Below are 17,581 nucleotides of genomic sequence, written 5' to 3'. Positions count from 1 at the left end.
TCTGGAAAACATTTCTCTGCTCTTGGAAAAAGACATTCAGGGAAAAGTGAACACCAGCTGGGTGTCTGACGATAGGAGAGAACTGCTGATTCTTGGGGCATACGAGGTGACAATGTTATTTAAGGTTATGTTTTTGAAGGAAAAAAAAAGTCTATCTTTTAAAATATTTAAGAGTTAAACAAATGTGGTCTAAGATTTGCTTCAAAATAATCCAACTTTTGCTTCAAAATAATGGGATGCAGGAGGGAAAAAAGGCAAAACTGAACTGGCCTTGTCAAATGAGCTGATGGCACATGGGGACGCTTTATGGCACTATCACTACTTATGTGTATGTTTGAACCTTTCAATATGAAAGTTGAAAACAGAAGAGGAGCTCAGGAAGCGCCTCCCCTCTGCCAGGCCAACTGTGCATGCGTACGGCAGCTGTACCTGTGCTGTGCCTGTGCTAAGAGCTCCAGGGGGCAACACACACAGCCTGAGATGCCTGAGACTCCGGCTCCGAGCTACTGGCAGATCCCGGAAACTTCCTATGTCAGGACCCGTCATCATGCAGAATGACACATTTCCCCACTGCTCTAATGATTCGCAGTTGGGCTTTCAGTCACTTGTAACCAAAAGCATCCTAGCCCACACACACTGTGCACCTGTGGCCCCCTCTGAAAGGCCTCCCTGCTCTGAGTCACTGCACTCAGACCACTAAGAAACGAACACATGCCGAGTTAATTTTAACCACCAAATCCAGTCTCTGTTAGCCACTGCCCAAAGAGCTGAGAGGATTCTCCACACACTGGCTGTATGGAAATGAAGAGCTGGAGGCTGACCACTAGATCAGGCGCCTGAGGGCAGAGACAACGCTGATACAACAGTGTCCCCTCTGGTCTGAGACTTGGCAAATAAAGGAAAGTTATTCAAATAATTATGGGGCATTGGGAACTGCAAAGAGGAACAAGTTATAATCCTAAATCTAGAGGATGAGAAACTAGTAGGAAAGATTAACGAAAAAATTAAAATAAAGGCAACAGCAAAAGCACATGCAAGCTACACAAGAACCCCAGAAGCAGGAATAATTAACTTGGTTAGTATCGGGGAGGTGGATGGCAGAACTTCCTGGCAGAAGAGAGATATGGATTGACTGTATGTCTGTGTATGTGCATGTCTATGTGTGCAAATATATGTGCGGACAAACCATTCCTAAGGCACATGTGAATATATGGATTATTTTCAGAGTCTCAGTTTGGAATACTCTAGCCGTAAATCCTGTCTACTACAGAATACTGAAAGCTGCCCATAGAGTAACAATCTCATTTTACGGATGAGGTGGGGGAAATGAAAAAACAAAACAAATAATAAGAATTTTCTCAAAAGCAGACACACAGGCCTAGAACTCAACCCACAAAACCACTATAGGTTCCAAACTCCTGGCCAAAGCCTAGGGCTTCCTGGCACAAAAAGTATAACTGCCATTAAAGACACTAGGCAAGAAGTGCTAACTTGAATTTTTGACTTAAACAAGTCTCATATTTTCTATCTTATTTTTAAAAACTATCTCTTTGTTTCTTCATAAATTATTTTTTAAAATTATACAATCTATTTGTGATTTATACAGCAGTAAGATGTGATCCATTTAAATGTACTACTTTTGTTTTTCAGTTGTATTATTACTATTACCCACAATCAGTCAGGAGCACCTGATTTGTGGTAGTGAAACTAGTGTCTGGTATGTGGCAGTATGTGCACGGTCTACTCCAGGGCTGCCAATGTTTGGGGTAAGTATGGCTATGTCAGTATCACAAATACATCTCAAGACACTAAGGCTATCCTACAATTAAGGCTTTTCATATTCTTAAAGCACTATACACCTGAGTTTCTCAGAAACCCACTGGCACATGGTAGGTGCACGATTTCTGCAAATAAAAATGGCCATCTCAGATGAGGAGGAGACTACTGAGTAACTTGGCCTTCTGAAGAGTCTTCTACTTGGACCAACAGGTCACACCAGCACCTAAGAACACTCACTTGCAAGGACTCTCATAAGGATTGAGGGGTGGGGCACTTACCACTGCCTCCACTTTAAAGGGGAAACTGAGGCTCAAGATCCAAGTGACCCCAAGGTCAGCTATTACATACAAAGCAGGGATCTATGCCTTTAACCTAGGTATCTTACATTGCGTCAGGTAGCTCAAGTATTAATATTTAACATACTCTGCCTTTTGGCAACTTCAGAACAGTATGTCAAACTGTTAAAGACTCAACATTATCTTAAATTCTTAAACAACTGAATCAACATTTTGAGAATGTGGGATTGTGCTGATCGTTTGAAATTTAATCTGTGTACTTCTAAAATAAAGGAAATCTTGTTAAAATCCCTAGAGAACTTACAAGTTAACTCTAGATCTAAAGGAAAAAAATAGTATCAGAGAGTAGCCCAACACAAAAGCAGACTAGGCCCTACCTGTCTCCTTTCTACCGAAGCTTTAGGGAACCTTTAAGTGAGGCCTCCTCTAGCAGAGAACTTCAGGGAAAAGGAAACCCTGTGAAGAGTAAGGTACTCTCCAAGGCTCACCTGAATAGCTTCAAGGATGAGAATGGGCCCATTCAAAATATTAAATGTGCTTACATTCCACTCCCAATGTCTCTTAAAATCTACACCGAATACATGATCTTTTGGGCAGGGAAATACTGAGGTTATACATCAGTGACGAGCCCTAGGACAACGAGGCATTTCCTTCACTTTCCTCTAGAGGATGTGGTCCACCTCAGTCACAGAAGCAAAATCTGAGTCTCAGAAGCAAAATTAAGCTAGTAATCTCCATCCCCTTCCCCAAAAAGCCCAAGGATCCAGACAGACAAGGCAGGCCCACAGCACGAGCTCTCGCTAAATATATGTGGAAGAAAAAGAGGAAGAAGGGGAAACGGGGGTTAGTGAGGGGACCCTGTGGGATGGACTGCAGTGTGGTGCACAGCCATACAGTGCTTCCCTCCCCAAACCGGATTCGACACAACGTCCCTTGCTGTCGTTCTGGACGGTGTAGGTCTGGCCTGTGTTTTTCTACTGCCTCCACCGCGGAAGTGCATTTAGAGGAGCCAGCCCCGCACCACCCACCCCAGGTTCTAAGATCTCCACAGGCAGTGTGAACATTCACATCACCTGTCTGGCCAAAGTCAGCAACTGAAAGAGGATAGAATCACCTCAGCAAGTTGGCTTTTCTGTTCTGCTAGAGCACTCCACGTGGCAGCAGCCACACCCCCAGAGTGCCGCCTCTACAAAGGATTTTTCCCACAGAAAACAAAAACAGAAACAAAACCCAAAGGGGGAAGGGTACAAAACAATAATCTATTTGGTAATTTAGAATCTTTTTAAAAAATAGTTCCATTTATTTTTAAATTAACATTGAATATAAAGTATGATTAAGTAAATAAAAATGTCTAGCCGGGTGTGGTGGCTCACGTCTGTAATCCCAGCACGCTGAGAGGCCCAGGTGGGCGGATCAAGAGGTCAGGAGATCGAGACCATCCTAGCTAACATGGTGAAACCCCGTATCTACTAAAAATACAAAAAATTAGCCGGGCGTGGTGGCAGGTGCCTGTAGTCCCAGCTACTCGTGAGGCTGAGGCAGGAGAATGGCGTGAACCCGGGAGGCGGAGCTTGCAGTGAGTCAAGATCGCGCCACTGCACTCCAGCCTGGGTGACAGAGCGAGACTTCGCCTTTTTCTTTCTTAGAAGAAAAAAAAAAAAAATCCTAAGCATTTCTTTCCAATGCCATGTATTTTCCTTTTCTTTTCTTTTGTTTTTTTTAGACAAAGTCTTGCTGGGTTGCCCAGGCTGGAATGCAGTGGCACGACCTTGGCTCACTGTAAACTCTGCCTCCCAGGTTCATGTGATTCTTGTGCTTCAGTCTCTCAAGTAGCTGGGATTACACGTGAACGCCACCATGCCTGGTTAATTTTTGTATTTTTAGTAGAGATGGGGTTTCACCATGTTGGCCTGGCTGGTCTCAAACTCCTGGCCTCAAGTGATCCACCCACCTTGGCCTCCTGAAGTGCTGGGATTACAGACATGAGCCACCGCATGCCCAGCCTAATGCTATATATTTTCAACAAAGGCTGAAAAACGGCATGAGTGGAATAAGCAAGCAGGGAGACAGCAGACAACAGGCAGTGAGGAGGGGAGAGGCTGGAGTGGAAGGAGCAGCACAACAGCCAAAGAGAAGGGAGAGACAACTGCTGCTGGAACTAAGAGCAAGGTAAGGAAAGGGCCTGGAGAGCAGGAGGGGAGGGGTGCAGACTCAGGGGAGCTAGAGGCCAGGGGAGGCTGGGTGGAAGGCCAGCCTGATACAGACTCCTGGGAGGGTAACTTAGCAATTATCAACCAAGATTTCACAGAGAGGCCACTGCCCATACGTATTTATCTTGTAAATTACTGTTCCACTTTCTGTCCCTTCTTCTAATGAAGTATCATTCTTATCAGTTTGTATGAGATGACATAATAAAAATGACTCTGGTTGAGAAATAGCATTGAACTGGGAGGAGAGTTCAATGCTACTTCTCCAGCCCAGACTTGTACAACTTTTGAATTGCCTGGTAACTCACAGGTGAGACAGCCAGCTCCTCTCCTACCCTCACACTAAAGAAGTGGTACTTTTCGTTAATTTAGGTAAAATCTGCAGTTCTTAAGGGTTCAGAGTTCAAGGAGTTTCCACAATGATATACACAGTGGAGCCACCCCCACAAAGCAAAATGTAGAACATTCCCATCACCTCAGAAAAGTCCCCTCAGACCCTCTTCCAATCATTCTCCCCCACCTCAGCAGATTCTGCACCACAACCCCCGGCACCACCCCTTTTGGCTGCAGAGGTAGTGGCCAGACATCTTATCTTGGAGGCTGGTCTGGAAAACATCAGTTTCTAGGCTAGTTGATTTCTCAGCCCTGTGTATGGAAGAGCGCAGAGTGGCCACCACATTTACCAATTTTAAACTTAAACGCAAACTTATTTTATATATTTAAATGTATAAATATTTTATAAATGCTAATGGGTACTGGATCTCTTAAAAAATCATTGTTCTATGAAGACTAGGACTCCAGTCCCACCCACCTATTGGGTATACACAGAGCACCAGAATGCATCTCAACAGTCTGTAAGCAATGGCCTCCCCCGCGGGTTTTCCTTCTCACTCACCTGGCTGTTTGGATCTCCAAGTAAGTTGCATATATGTGGCACAATCTTGCTTAGTGTTAAAGTCTGAGCTCCAGAGCTGAAAACAAAAGGAGTGCTTTCTTGTTAGTGAGAACTGAAGAAAGACAGACGCCTGTCTGCCCACACCTGCCCTTCCCGTGTCTCCCCAATCCCCACCACCACCTCATACCAAGTCTCTCTCCATCCCATCCACACTGGCTCCAAAGTAAATGTGTCCGATGGCCCCTTTGCACAGAGTTCAAAACCTAGGGTGGCTTCTCCCAGGTGAGTCTTCCTCCTGTCCCCCAGGGCTCTGGCCAATCTGGCCCTACCCCTTTAACGCTGGGCCAGAGCACCCCGGGTCCCGCTTGCCTCACAGGTGCTGCCTCTGCAGTGCTGTTCTGTCACTGTAAGCCAACTACGAGTCACTGGAGGGACCTTGTTTAACTCTCCCATGTGCTGTGGCAGAGCCCTCTGCTACGGTAGACAGTCAGGCAATACCGCTGGATGAAAAGACTGCAATCATATCAGAGCATCTACCTACTGGGGCACATCTGAGCCAAGTACTACCCTACTGGGGCACATTTGAGTTACAATTTTCACCATCACCATCCCTGCCATGACAAATGGCCTTTGTGAATAAAAATCTCTTGGTTAATCTGCCTACTACCTTACCATAAATTCCTAAAACTGGAGCTACTGTGATCAAAGGCTAGAGGTTTTTTTTTTTTTTTTTTTTTTTAAAGCTTCAGCTACATATGGCCAAATTTAATGGCACTGAAAAAACTAACATATTAAGATGGAAAAAATGTACAAGTAATATAAACATTACAATCTCAATTTTGTTTTTAAAAATAACATAACTTTACAGGTTAGGATAAAATGATTATCTGAAGGTAACAGAATTACAGTAATCTTTATTTTTTCCTTGTGTAAATTTTTATGATATATACAGTATTATTTTCATAACCAGAAAAAAAGTCTTGAAATTTATAATTTTAAAAAAGCCTCTCCTAAAAATAAGTACATGAAAAAAATGTTCACCATCAACAGCCATTAGATAAATACAAATTAAAACCACAATGAGGTATTACTACACACATATAAAAATGGCTAAAATAAAAAAGTGACAACATCCAATGGCTAGCAAGGGTATGTAGAAACCAGATCATTCGGACGTTGCTGGTAGGAACGTAAAACAGTGTGGACAACTCCGGGGAAAAAACTGGCAGTACCTTTTAAACTAAAAATGAACTTACCAAATGACCCAGCAAGTATACTCTTGGGCACTGATCCAAGAGACATGGAAACTTATGTTCGTGTAGAAACTTGTACATGCATGTTCACAGCAGCTTCATTTATAAAAGCCAAAAACTGGAAATCACCCAAATGTTCCTCAACAGGTGAATAGTTTAACCAACTGTGATACATCTATACCAAGGAATTCTATTTAGCAAGAAAATGAACTATCAATGTGATGTGTAACCTCAAGGGTATCATGCTGAGTGAAAAAAAGATAAAACTCAAAAGGTTACATACTGTATAATTCCATTTACATAACACTCTTGAAATGACAAAATCATAGGCAGGGAGAGCAGATTCGTGCAAATTCAAACAGATTCACGGTTGCCAGGGGTCAGGATGTAGCTACACATGGCAGCATGAGGGAGCCCTGCAGTGACTGTACAGTTACATATACACACAAATGCACATGTGTTTACCTGAGACACTTGCACAAGTTCTAGGGATTGTATCAATCTCAATGTTCTGGGACTGATGCTGTACTATAGTTATTCAAGGTGCTAACACTGGGCAAGGGTGGGTAAAGGGGGTGTGAGACCTCATACTACACTTCTTTGCAACTTCCTGTAAATCTATAATTATTTCTAAGTAAAAAGTTAAAAAAAATTCAGCCAGGTAAAAATGTCAGGCTCATCCCAGACTTACGCATTGAGTGTTGCTATAAGGCAGAGACAGATGCCTTCTCGAGTACGGAAATTCTTGTGTTTGAAGCCTCCGAGCATTCTGTCCCATACGTACTGTAGATGACAAAGAACAGGTGAGGAAAGGAGAAGACTGCTGCAGCTGTCACTTAGTAAGGCAAGCCTCTCAGAAGGCAAGCCTCTTAACGGGTACCAAATTAGTCCCATCCTCTACCAACACATTTAATCCTCTCAAGAGCATACTGGAAAATGATGACATCTATCATGTTACCAAGTATACTAAATTATAATTTTTAAAACACATTCATTTACATAAGCATTTAATTCTCCCAAGAACCCTAAAAGGGAGGTACAACTGTCCTCATTTTATGGGTGAGGAAAGCCAGGCCAAAAGAGCCAGTGAGTTGCCAAAGATCACACACTCACACTGCCCTCTGCTTTTTCTCATCACCTCCCAATAAAGGACAGTGGAAGCTGGGAAGGCAAGGCTGTTTCGGTCCATCCCAGCAGCCCCAATTAACCAGAAGACAGGGGCCAGGGCTCCAGCCAGGCCTCCTGACTCCCAGACACCACGGCTTCCTCTTTTCAGACAACTGGAGAGTCGGTTACATAAATGAGCTGAAGGGTCTAAGGGATTAAAACTAAGTATATTAGATTCACTAATTTATTCAATACCCCCATGTTAAATCCACTATTCATCTCATACTTTTGTGACTTATTTATTTAACTATCTTGCATGAGTAAACAGATTGAATGCTGTGAAAATTTTTATCTGTAATACATCAGCTTAAGTCTATGGAGTCACACCGTTTGTGCAAGCACACACACACCCTCGCAACTGCATGCATGCGCACTGGCCAGCTGACCTCAAAACACATCTCTTGCCCCTACCTGGGGATTAGCAGCTTGATCCATGATCTTTAGCAGCAGAGTTTGGTCCTGCTCCCTCACAGAGTCTTTAGCATCTCCTAGTCTGTCTATTAGACTTGGCAGCACTGAAAATCAAAACGGAAACTGATCAAACGAAACCCTATTTGGGGGTCTGCGGTCACCAAGTACTGCTATTTCAATTATGTGGGAAGACAAACCCCTGACCCAAATGATGTATCTCCTCCTAAAACCACTCATCTTTGCTCACAGCTCTACTCTCCTTGCTGAAATCCATGAGAGTCACCAAAAGAGTATGCAAAATCCTTTGCATGGAAAGATATACTATTTGTCTTCCTCCTTACCCCACGTTCCTCCAGCCAGTTCCAAACGTATTTGTAAGCTGATAAAAATTGAAGACCTTGATAGGAAGAGTCAATAGAAAGGAAAATTTAGGTAAAAGACAAGGAGGGGGCTCCAGCATATGTGTTTGGGGGTGGAAGGGGTAGGCACTTATGAATAATCTTACATTTCATCAACATTGTGTATTTTTAGTTTTACATCACACCCAAACACACATGAGACAGAGCCCAGCTGTCCATCTTCCCCCACCTACCCAGTGTGGACCCTCCCACCAGTGCTCCAAGTGCACCTATAGACCAGAGATCAGCTTATTTTAAGAGCTTGCAAACCTCTATAACAAGAGCTATCCCTGAATAATTCAGCTAATTTAGGAGGTAAATGGAACCCTATTAAAATATCAAATTTCTAAAAGTAAAGGTTTTTTTTAAAAAATTTGTAAACAGTCGGTGCTAGAATGGGAAAATAGCTCACGACCTTTTCAGAAGGAGCATATTGGTCAGAAACTTAACAGAAAAGAATACATGTGTACCAATGTAAAATAGAGAAATTCCATAAGGAAATGGTTGCATAGAGCTGCTTAGTGTTTATACTGCCCCCATGAAACACCGGAGGTCAGGAATTTAGAGGTATTTAAATCTATGAAATCTGTGGGGTTTGTTCCGTTTTGCTGACACATCGTTTTTCCTTCAGAATAACAGTGAACGTTTACTATACACTTGTAATGACATTTACAATCAAGATGAAAATAGTAATGCCAACCATAGTCATCTGGGGAAAAATACAACTGGCTTGGTTTTACAGGATTTCTCAAAGAAAACCGCCTCTCATTAAAGGGCACCGCGGTCAGGGTCAAATATGACTTGGTTGGCACAAAGGGTGACAGCTAATTTAGCGTAAGAAATAAAAATGGCACTAATATTTCATATTAGAACACGTATTACTAATTTCCGTATGAGAACACAGTGAAGCCAGTACAAGGTATGGGGAAGGGGAAGGGCCAGAGGCCAGGAAGCCCAGCGGGAAGGGAAGGCAGCGGGGCGGCCGGCCGGGGCTGCGGGTGCTACGGGGGCTGCGGGGGAGGGCGGGGACTGACTGACTGGGAGGAGCGGAAGGGAGGCCGAGGGGGCTGGAGGGGAGGCAAGGTAGCGGCCGGGAGGGTTTGGGAGCAGCTAAGTGGAGAAGCCGAGAGACCGAGGGAAGGCTGGGGGTCTGAAGGGGCCGGGTCCGCTCCGCAAGTGCCGCAGCTCACCTGTGCCGATCTGCGCCTTGAACCGATCCTGCAGCCGTGTCACCAGGGCGGACAGGATGTCCATGCCCAGCAGAACCACCTGCAGCGGGAAACACCGGGAGCCTGTTAGCGGCCGGCCTGCGGGGCAGCGCTCCCGCCCACCCGCTCCGGGGACGCCTCGACATTTCTGGCCCAGACGCAGTCCGAGAGTCCAGAGCGCGCATGCCGACTGGAGGACCAAAGAGATTAGCACGAGGAAGGATGATCTTCCACAAAAAGAGCTGTGTACAGCTATAATGGAAAATACTCGGTGAGGAGAAACGAAATAAAAGGCAGTACAGCGTAGCCAAACCCAGGTTAGCCGCCCGTGGAGTTCAAGAGAGCGCCGTGGCCCCGCCCCCTCCAGCCCCGCCCCGGCGAGAAAACGTATGCAAATTTTCGAGCGGCCGACGCGCGGTCTTCTGGGTAAAACCGAGCCGCCGCTTTTGCGACCCTTCAGGAGCCTCAGAAAACAAAGAATTGGTGGTGTCGTCGAAAGCCGTGGAGGCTGGAGGTAAGCTAGCTACCAGACCGACTAGGGCGGGACTCACAAATTAATCACCACAACGCAATCAGGTATTGGCGCTTCCTGCTTGCAGCGCACGCAGCTTCTCCCGCAACCATCCTTTTCTTGGGGTTGCGCTACTGTCCAATGAGCGCATAGTGAGGGCAGTACTGCTAACGCCTACACAACACACCCGCATCAACTAAAGCTTTGCTTTACCTTGGTGCAATTTTTGGAAAAATGAAAAACCGCTTTTCCCAGACTTGTTAGTTTAAAGAGTAGTAAACCCCAAATAAGCTACACTCCTGTAGCCGTGTGTTAGTGTAAACCAGTAGGTGGTGCACGATATACATGATTTCATTTTCTCATCAAAACTCTTTCAGTTTTTGCTGTGCAAACGGGGAGGGTTTCCATGTAACTTCACCCCGGTCATCTACTTCGACTGTCATGTAACTCCAGCTTTACGCTGAGCCAGCCTAGTAGTCTAGATGAAGTTTCAATAGGAGGCGAAGTTTCAGTAGGCCTTTGTACCACATAAAATGGAATCCCAGCACTTTGGGAGACCGAAGCGGGCGGATTACAAGGTCAGTAGATCGAGACCATCCTGGCCAACATGGTGAAACCCCTTCTCTGCTAAAAATACAAAATTAGCCGGGCCTGCTGGCGCACGCCTGTAGTCCCCACTACTCAGGAGGCTGAGGCTGGAGAATCGCTTGAACTTGGGAGGCGAAGGTTGCAATGAGCTGGTATCCCACCACTGCACTCTAGCCTGGCGACAGAGCAAGACTCCGTATCAAAAAAAAAAAAAAGTTAAATAGTGAGCTTTCTGTGGAATGGTCCAATAGCCAGATTAAACCCTTCCTCTGTAGGAAGCAGTTTTGCACTGTGAGACTTCATTAAACACGCTTCCAACACAAAGCCGAGCACTGCCCAGTGTTCACACAACAACCAAACAGGACGGGGCAACAGTTAGGATTTCTTGCATGCAGCCTGTGCCTGCGTCTGGCGGCTGATAAAAGCAAAAACTGCAGACTTTTCTATTCAGCTTTGAAATCCACTGCTTCAAAACTGAAGGAATCCAAATTGGCCCAATAATCCCCACAATATATAAAATGTTCTTGCAAGAAACTGGCTACTTGACAATATTGAAGAAAACAATTTTTACAACTTTTATAGAGAGAACAATTTATAAACAGATTTTTCTTTTAATGGTATAAACACTTTAAAATAATGACTCTACTTTCGAGCTAAAAAGGATTAGGTTTCACACTATGACTTCCTTCCGAAGAGTACAGTATGAAGTGGGGGAGTAACTATCCAGCGGAGAAAACTGACAGACACAACCTCAGCCAGACAGTGGAGGTCAACATCAAGCACACTTGGTATGATGTCATGAAAACGGCATTTTGCCTTTGTGATAGTCCTTCCCAAAACCCTTAAGCCCAGTCTAAGCATGAGGAAAACATCAGAGAAATTCCGATAGAGGGGCATCCTACAAAACACCTGACCAGTACCCCTCAAAACAGTCAAGATCATCAAAAACGAGAACTCTGAGAATCTGTCTCAGCAACAGGAGCCGAGGGAAACATAACAACTAAATGTAATGAGGTATCCTGGAAGAGAGTCTGAAACACAAAGATGACATTTTTCCTTAGGTAGAAACTAAGGAAATATGAATAAAGCATGAAATCTAGTTAATAATAATACATCAATACTGGTTCATTGATTGTCATAAACCACACTAATGTTAGATATTACAATGAGACGATATTACCTTTGCAATTTTTCTGTAAAAAAATAGTTTATTTTTTAAAAAGAACAGCCCATCATGGAAGTGAGTTATTTAGCTTTTGTTTGGTGAAATCTTAAGCTTATCTGCACAGCTGCATTACTGGTTGCGAGTAGGGGTATTATTCATGACAGAAACATCCCTTCATACATCGCTCAAGGCTAAGGTGAAGAGGACTGTTGTTTATTTGGGGGAAGGCTGACATCAGCTGTTCCAGGACGGCAGTTTACTTGGTAGGTCTGAGCAGAGAAGGCCTCGCGAGGCCCGGGACAGTCAAGTTTCAATGCCTTGCCTAGATGAACTGGGGAGCGTGGAAACTCCCAAAAAAGACTGAGTGAGTAGCTGCACCTGAGTCCCCAGAGAAACAGAACAGGAGCGGTCCAGGGCGCCAGCCAGGAGGACAAAAGGCAGTTCCAGGTACTTTCACAGCCCTTCTCCTGGGCTTCCATTTCCCTACTGAAGAAAGGGATACATGAAAAAGTCCTTGCCCAGAAGACCACTCTGATAATTAACTGTAAAAACCTCTTTGTGCCTAAACCTCCTCATCTGTAAAACAGAGACAACAGTAACAGCTACCTCCTGGGTTGTTGTGAGGATTAAATAAAGTGCGTATGTAAACTGTGCCTGGCACGTGGTGAGGGTACTTTCTTTTTTTCCCTGCTCCTGCTTTCTTCAGCCCTTAGGTCTATAAAACCAACTTCTTCTCCATGGCTCAATGGAATACACAACTCTCTTTCCTGGAAATGAGGTGTTACCTGATTCTAAAATCACAAATAAAAGTCATTCAGAATCTTTAAATTTTTTGTAATTTTTTTCTTCCAACACCATTAGCTCTGCATGACCCTTGAGCACTGCCTCCGACATTTTACTTAATTATCTACGTTTGTGCTTGTTTCCCCAGCTACACTCCTTGAATGTAAGGAACACTACCATCTTGCATTTCCTCAGAATTCCCATAATAAATAGCACAGCGCTGGGTACAAGGTAGGTGATTGATAAACCCTACTGTATTGATGTGAAGGAGACTGGAATAGATGAGCTCTCAAGGTCCAACATCTTCTTTATCCTAAAATCCTTTAAAAGACCCTTTTGTAAAAGAGAGAAGAGGGCTGACCAGGTCACTGGGACCAATACTCCTGCCGAGCACAACTAAGAATGCTGGATATAAAAGAACTTCTGCAGCATCAGAGAACTAAGAAGGCACAGAAGAACTTCCAGGTCAAGAAACACAGACAACTAAAATCCACAGACATGAGCCTGCAACAGCTGGTTCTCTTTGCCCTGGGGCCATGTATATACTGGGAAAGGGTGCAGAGAATCACTTTAATAACCTTGTGGGTCATCTAGGAGGGCAAAGGTTACATTCCAAAGCCCTCCAAAGTTGGTGGCCTAGTTAACCCCCACCACGTGTGCTGGAAACCCAAATGGCTAGACATTAGGAGGAGAGTGAGTTGGAAATAAAACAGCCTTCACAGGGACTGCAGCCCAGTTTCCAAGCATCTGGGTGGCCCGGAAAAAAATTCTAATCCCTGACATCAGATTAAAGTGAGTTTAGACTGTTTGTGTCCAAAAGCCCTTAGCAGATAAAAACACATGTCATTTCTGGATAAAGAAAACGTCATCTTAATAATCTAGTCCTTGGTTTATTCCTGTAACAATTTTTCTTTTGTTGCTGCTGTTTGTTTTTTTGAGACGGAGTCTCGCTGTGTCGCCCAGGCTGGAGTGCAATGGTGCGATCTCTGCTCACTGCAACCTCTGCCTCCTGGGTTCAGGAGATTCTCATGCTTCAGCCTCCCGAGTAGCTGGGATGTGTTATCAGCCCGGCTAATTTCTGTATTTTTAGTAGAGATGGGGTTTTATCACATTGGCCAGACTAGTCTCGAACTCCTGACCTCAAGCGATCTGCCTGCCTCGGCTCCCAAAGTGCTGGGATTACTGGCGTGAGCCACTGCGCCTGGCCTATTCCTGTAACAATTTTTCAAAGAGAACATGTGAAACACAACCAAAGATAACCAGGCACACAGGACAAAATAAATGAAAACTAGCAGAAACAAAGACCAACCTGAACTCTGGATGCGTGGATAGGAGAATAATTACAAACAGACTTCAAAATAACAAGTCAGGCCGGGTGGGGTGTCTCACACCTGTAATCCCAGAACTTTGGGAGGCCGAGGCAGGCGGATTGTCTGAGCTCAGGAGTTGGAGACTAGCCTGGGCAACATGGCGAAATGCCATCTCTACGAAAAAATACAAAAACTAGCTGGGCGTGGTGGCGGGCGCCTGTGGTCCCAGCCGCTCTGCTTGGGAGGCTGAGGTGGGAGGATCACTTGAGCCTGGGAGGCGGAAGTTGCAGCAAGTGGAGATCGTGCCACTGCACTCCAGCCTAGGCAACAGAGACACCTCATCTCAATAAATAAATAAATTAAATTAAATAACAAGCCTTATTATGTCTAAGACACATGATTAAAGTTTTGGGTAGAGAAATGACAACTTTTAAAGTTACACAGATTAAACAAATAATACAAGAGAAAGTTAAATACTCAACGAATGGGCTCTTTTTCCTAAGTGCACTGTAAATACATGAAGAGAACTAAACAGGAAACTAAGTCTGCAGAAAAAATCCAGAATAAAGTAAAGAAAGGCAAAAAGATAGAAAATTCAAAAGAACAGGGAAGAGAGAATAGAGAGAAAATGTTAAGTTTAAATGGAATTCAAAAAAAGAAATGACACAATAGGTATAAAGCAATGGCTGACATTCATTAGAATTTTATTTTTATTTTATTTTATTTATTTTTTTGAGATAGGATCATACTCTGTCACCAGGACTGGAGTACAGCTGCGTGATTTCGGCTCACTGCAAACTCCACCTCCCAGCTTCAAGGGATCCTCCGCCTCAGCACCCCGCCCCTTCCCCAGTAGCTGGGACTACAGGCGCGTGCCACCACACCTAGCTAATTTTTTGTATTTTTGTAGAGGAGGGGTTTTGCCACGTTGCCCAAGCTGGTCTTGAACTTCTGGACTCAAGCAATCTGCCTGTGTTGGCATCCAGAGTGCCGGGAATACAGGCATGAGCCACTGCAACCAGCCCAAAATGGTATTTAAAAAAATAATAAATAAATAGTGTTGGTGAAGATGTAGAGAAACTGAAACTCTTGAACACTGCTGGTAAAGTGTAAAATGGTAGAGTTGTTGTGGAAAATGGTTACAGCAGTTCCTCAAAAAAGATTAAACATAGTATTACCATATGATTCCAGCAATTCTACTTCTGGGCCTATACCCAAAAGAAGTAAAAGCAGCCGGGCGCGGTGGCTCAAGCCTGTAATCCCAGCACTTTGGGAGGCCGAGGCGGGTGGATCACGAGGTCAGGAGATCGAGACCATCCTGGCGAACACGGTGAAACCCCGTCTCTACGAAAAAAATACAAAAAACTAGCCGGGTGATTTGGCGGGCGCCTGTAATCCCAGTTACTCGGGAGGCTGAGGCAGGAGAATGGCGTAAACCCGGGAGGCGGAGCTTGCAGTGAGCTGAGATCCGGCCACTGCACTCCAGCCTGGGCAACAGCGCGAGACTCCGTCTCAAAAAAAAAAAAAAAAAAAAAAAAAAAAAGAAGAAGTAAAAGCAGAGTTTCCAAAGACAGTTGTAAACCCAGGTTCACAGCATCATTACCTACAACAGTAAAAAGGTGGAAACGACTCAAGTGTTGACTGACAAATGAATGGATATGCAAAATGATGCAAAATGGAGTCTACCAGTCTGCCCATAGGATGGAACTTTAGGCCTTTTCTGAAACACTACAACATGATGAACCTTGAAGGCTTTACGTGGAGTAAAGTAAGCCAGTCACAAAGACAAATGTTGTCTGGTTCCACTTACATGAAGCACCTAGAGTAGTCAAAGTCACTGATTCAGAAAGTGGACTGGTGGCTGCCAGGGGTTGTGGAAGGGAGAAACGGGAGTTATTATTTAATGGCTTCAGGGTTTCAGTTTTACAAGAGAAAAACATTCTGGAGATACATGTTGGTGATGGTTGCACAATTCAAATGCACTTAATGCCGCTGAATTGTACACAAAACTAGTTGCATGGTGAATTTTATGTTCTGTATATCTTACTACAATTAGAAATAACTTTTAAACAGCTATTTAAACAATAGCTGATGGTTATGAAGCTTGTGTTATGGGGCAATAAAAATGCTCTAAAATTAGTGGTGATGGGTTGTACAACTCTGTGAATGTACTATCAACCACTGAATTTTACCCCTTCAAAAAGAATAAAAGGCCGGGCTAGTGGCTCACATCTGTAATCCTGGCACTTTCAAGGCGAGCAGATCACTTGAGCCCAGGAGTTTGAGACCAGCCTGGGCAACATGGCAAAACCCTGTCTCTACAAAAAAATACAAAAATTAGCCAGGCCTGGTGGCACAAGCCTGTAGTCCCAGCTACTCGGAACGCTGAGGTGAGACGATCGCTTGAGCCCAGGAGGTTGAGGCTGCAGTGAGCTCTGATGTTGTCACTGCACTCCAGCCTGGATGACAGAGCAAGATCCTGTGTCCAAGAAAAAAAAAGAGAAAGAAAAAGAAAGAGAAAGAAAGAGAGAAGGAAAGAAGAAGGAAAGAAAGAAAAAGAAAGAGTGTATCAATACCTGAAGAGATAATGGCTTAAAACGTTCCAAAAACTGAAGAAAAACATCAAGCCACATATGCAAGAAGCCCAGTGTATCACAGTACACTAAGGAAAAAGAAATCCATACCTAGATACATTAGCTACATTGTTTAAAAGATAAAGATTAAGACCAATACTGCCAACAATAAAGAAATGCATCAGCAAAGTGAACAGACAATTACTAATCACCAACCTATAATTCTATGATCTGTAAAATACACCTTCCTAGAAAGTGAAATAATTCTCATACAAAAACTAAAAGAACTTTTCAATACTTATCTTAGAAGCTATCCATTCTTTTAAATTCAATTTTAGTGACTGTCCTGGTGCTACTGGCTTAACAATAAATCATTCCATGTAACTTGCCATATTAATAGCATGATTTTCCCCTTTATTATGTTAATCACCTCAAAAGATGCAAAGCATCTGAGAAATTTAACATCCACTGCATTCATGATTAAAAATTCTTAGCAGATTAGGAAGAGAAAGATTCTTCCTTAACTTCACAAAGGATATATTTTTTCAAACCTACAAAAAGCATCACACTTAATGATGAAGTGCTGAAAGCTTTCTCTCTGAGAGTGGAACACGATAAAAATATCCACTCTGCAATTTCTGTTCAACATTGTGTCTGCAGTCCTAGCAAACTAATTTTGGCAAGAAAAAAATAAAAGTATGAAAATTAGCAAAAAAAGAAAAAATTATCATTCTAAATGGAAAATATAACTGCATAAAACAAAATCTAGAAGGGGCCGGGCACGGTAGCTCATGCCTATAATCCCAGCACTTTGGGAGGCCATGGAGGGCAGATCACGAGGTCAAGAGATTGAGACTATCCTGGCCAAGATGGCGAAACCCCATCTCTATTAAAAATACAAAAATTACCTGGGAATGGCAGCGGGCGCCTGTAATCCTAGCTACTCCGGAGGCTGAGGCAGAGAACTGCTTGAACCCAGGAGGCGGAGTTTGCAGTGAGCCAAGATCATGCCACTGCACTCCAGCCTGGGGTGACAG

The 17,581-nt window shown here is 43.8% G+C and overlaps 1 protein-coding gene and 1 non-coding gene across 13 annotated transcripts in view; one reads left to right on the top strand and one right to left on the bottom strand.

Moving 5' to 3' along the window:
- Positions 1–17,581, bottom strand: part of CLASP1 (cytoplasmic linker associated protein 1) — a 312,280-nt gene that overhangs the window by 180,662 nt on the left and 114,037 nt on the right. For all 12 annotated transcript variants that reach the window (XM_077956839.1, XM_077956840.1, XM_077956843.1 and 9 more), the window contains exons 3-6: positions 9,597–9,675; positions 8,009–8,112; positions 7,122–7,213; positions 5,178–5,253 (exon numbers count right to left, since the gene is read on the bottom strand). In XM_077956839.1, coding sequence (XP_077812965.1) covers positions 5,178–5,253; positions 7,122–7,213; positions 8,009–8,112; positions 9,597–9,675 — 351 coding nt within the window. The remainder of the gene's footprint in view (positions 1–5,177; positions 5,254–7,121; positions 7,214–8,008; positions 8,113–9,596; positions 9,676–17,581) is intronic.
- On the top strand, positions 10,234–10,359 carry LOC114671625 (U4atac minor spliceosomal RNA). The gene has a single exon (XR_003721660.1). It is a non-coding gene; the product is annotated as a U4atac minor spliceosomal RNA (small nuclear RNA).

This window comes from Macaca mulatta, chromosome 12, assembly GCF_049350105.2.
Source record: "Macaca mulatta isolate MMU2019108-1 chromosome 12, T2T-MMU8v2.0, whole genome shotgun sequence".
In the NCBI taxonomy this organism is placed as follows: Eukaryota; Metazoa; Chordata; class Mammalia; order Primates; family Cercopithecidae; genus Macaca; species Macaca mulatta.
Note: the sequence above shows the minus strand (reverse complement) of the source record. Positions and strands in the feature narration are given on the sequence as shown.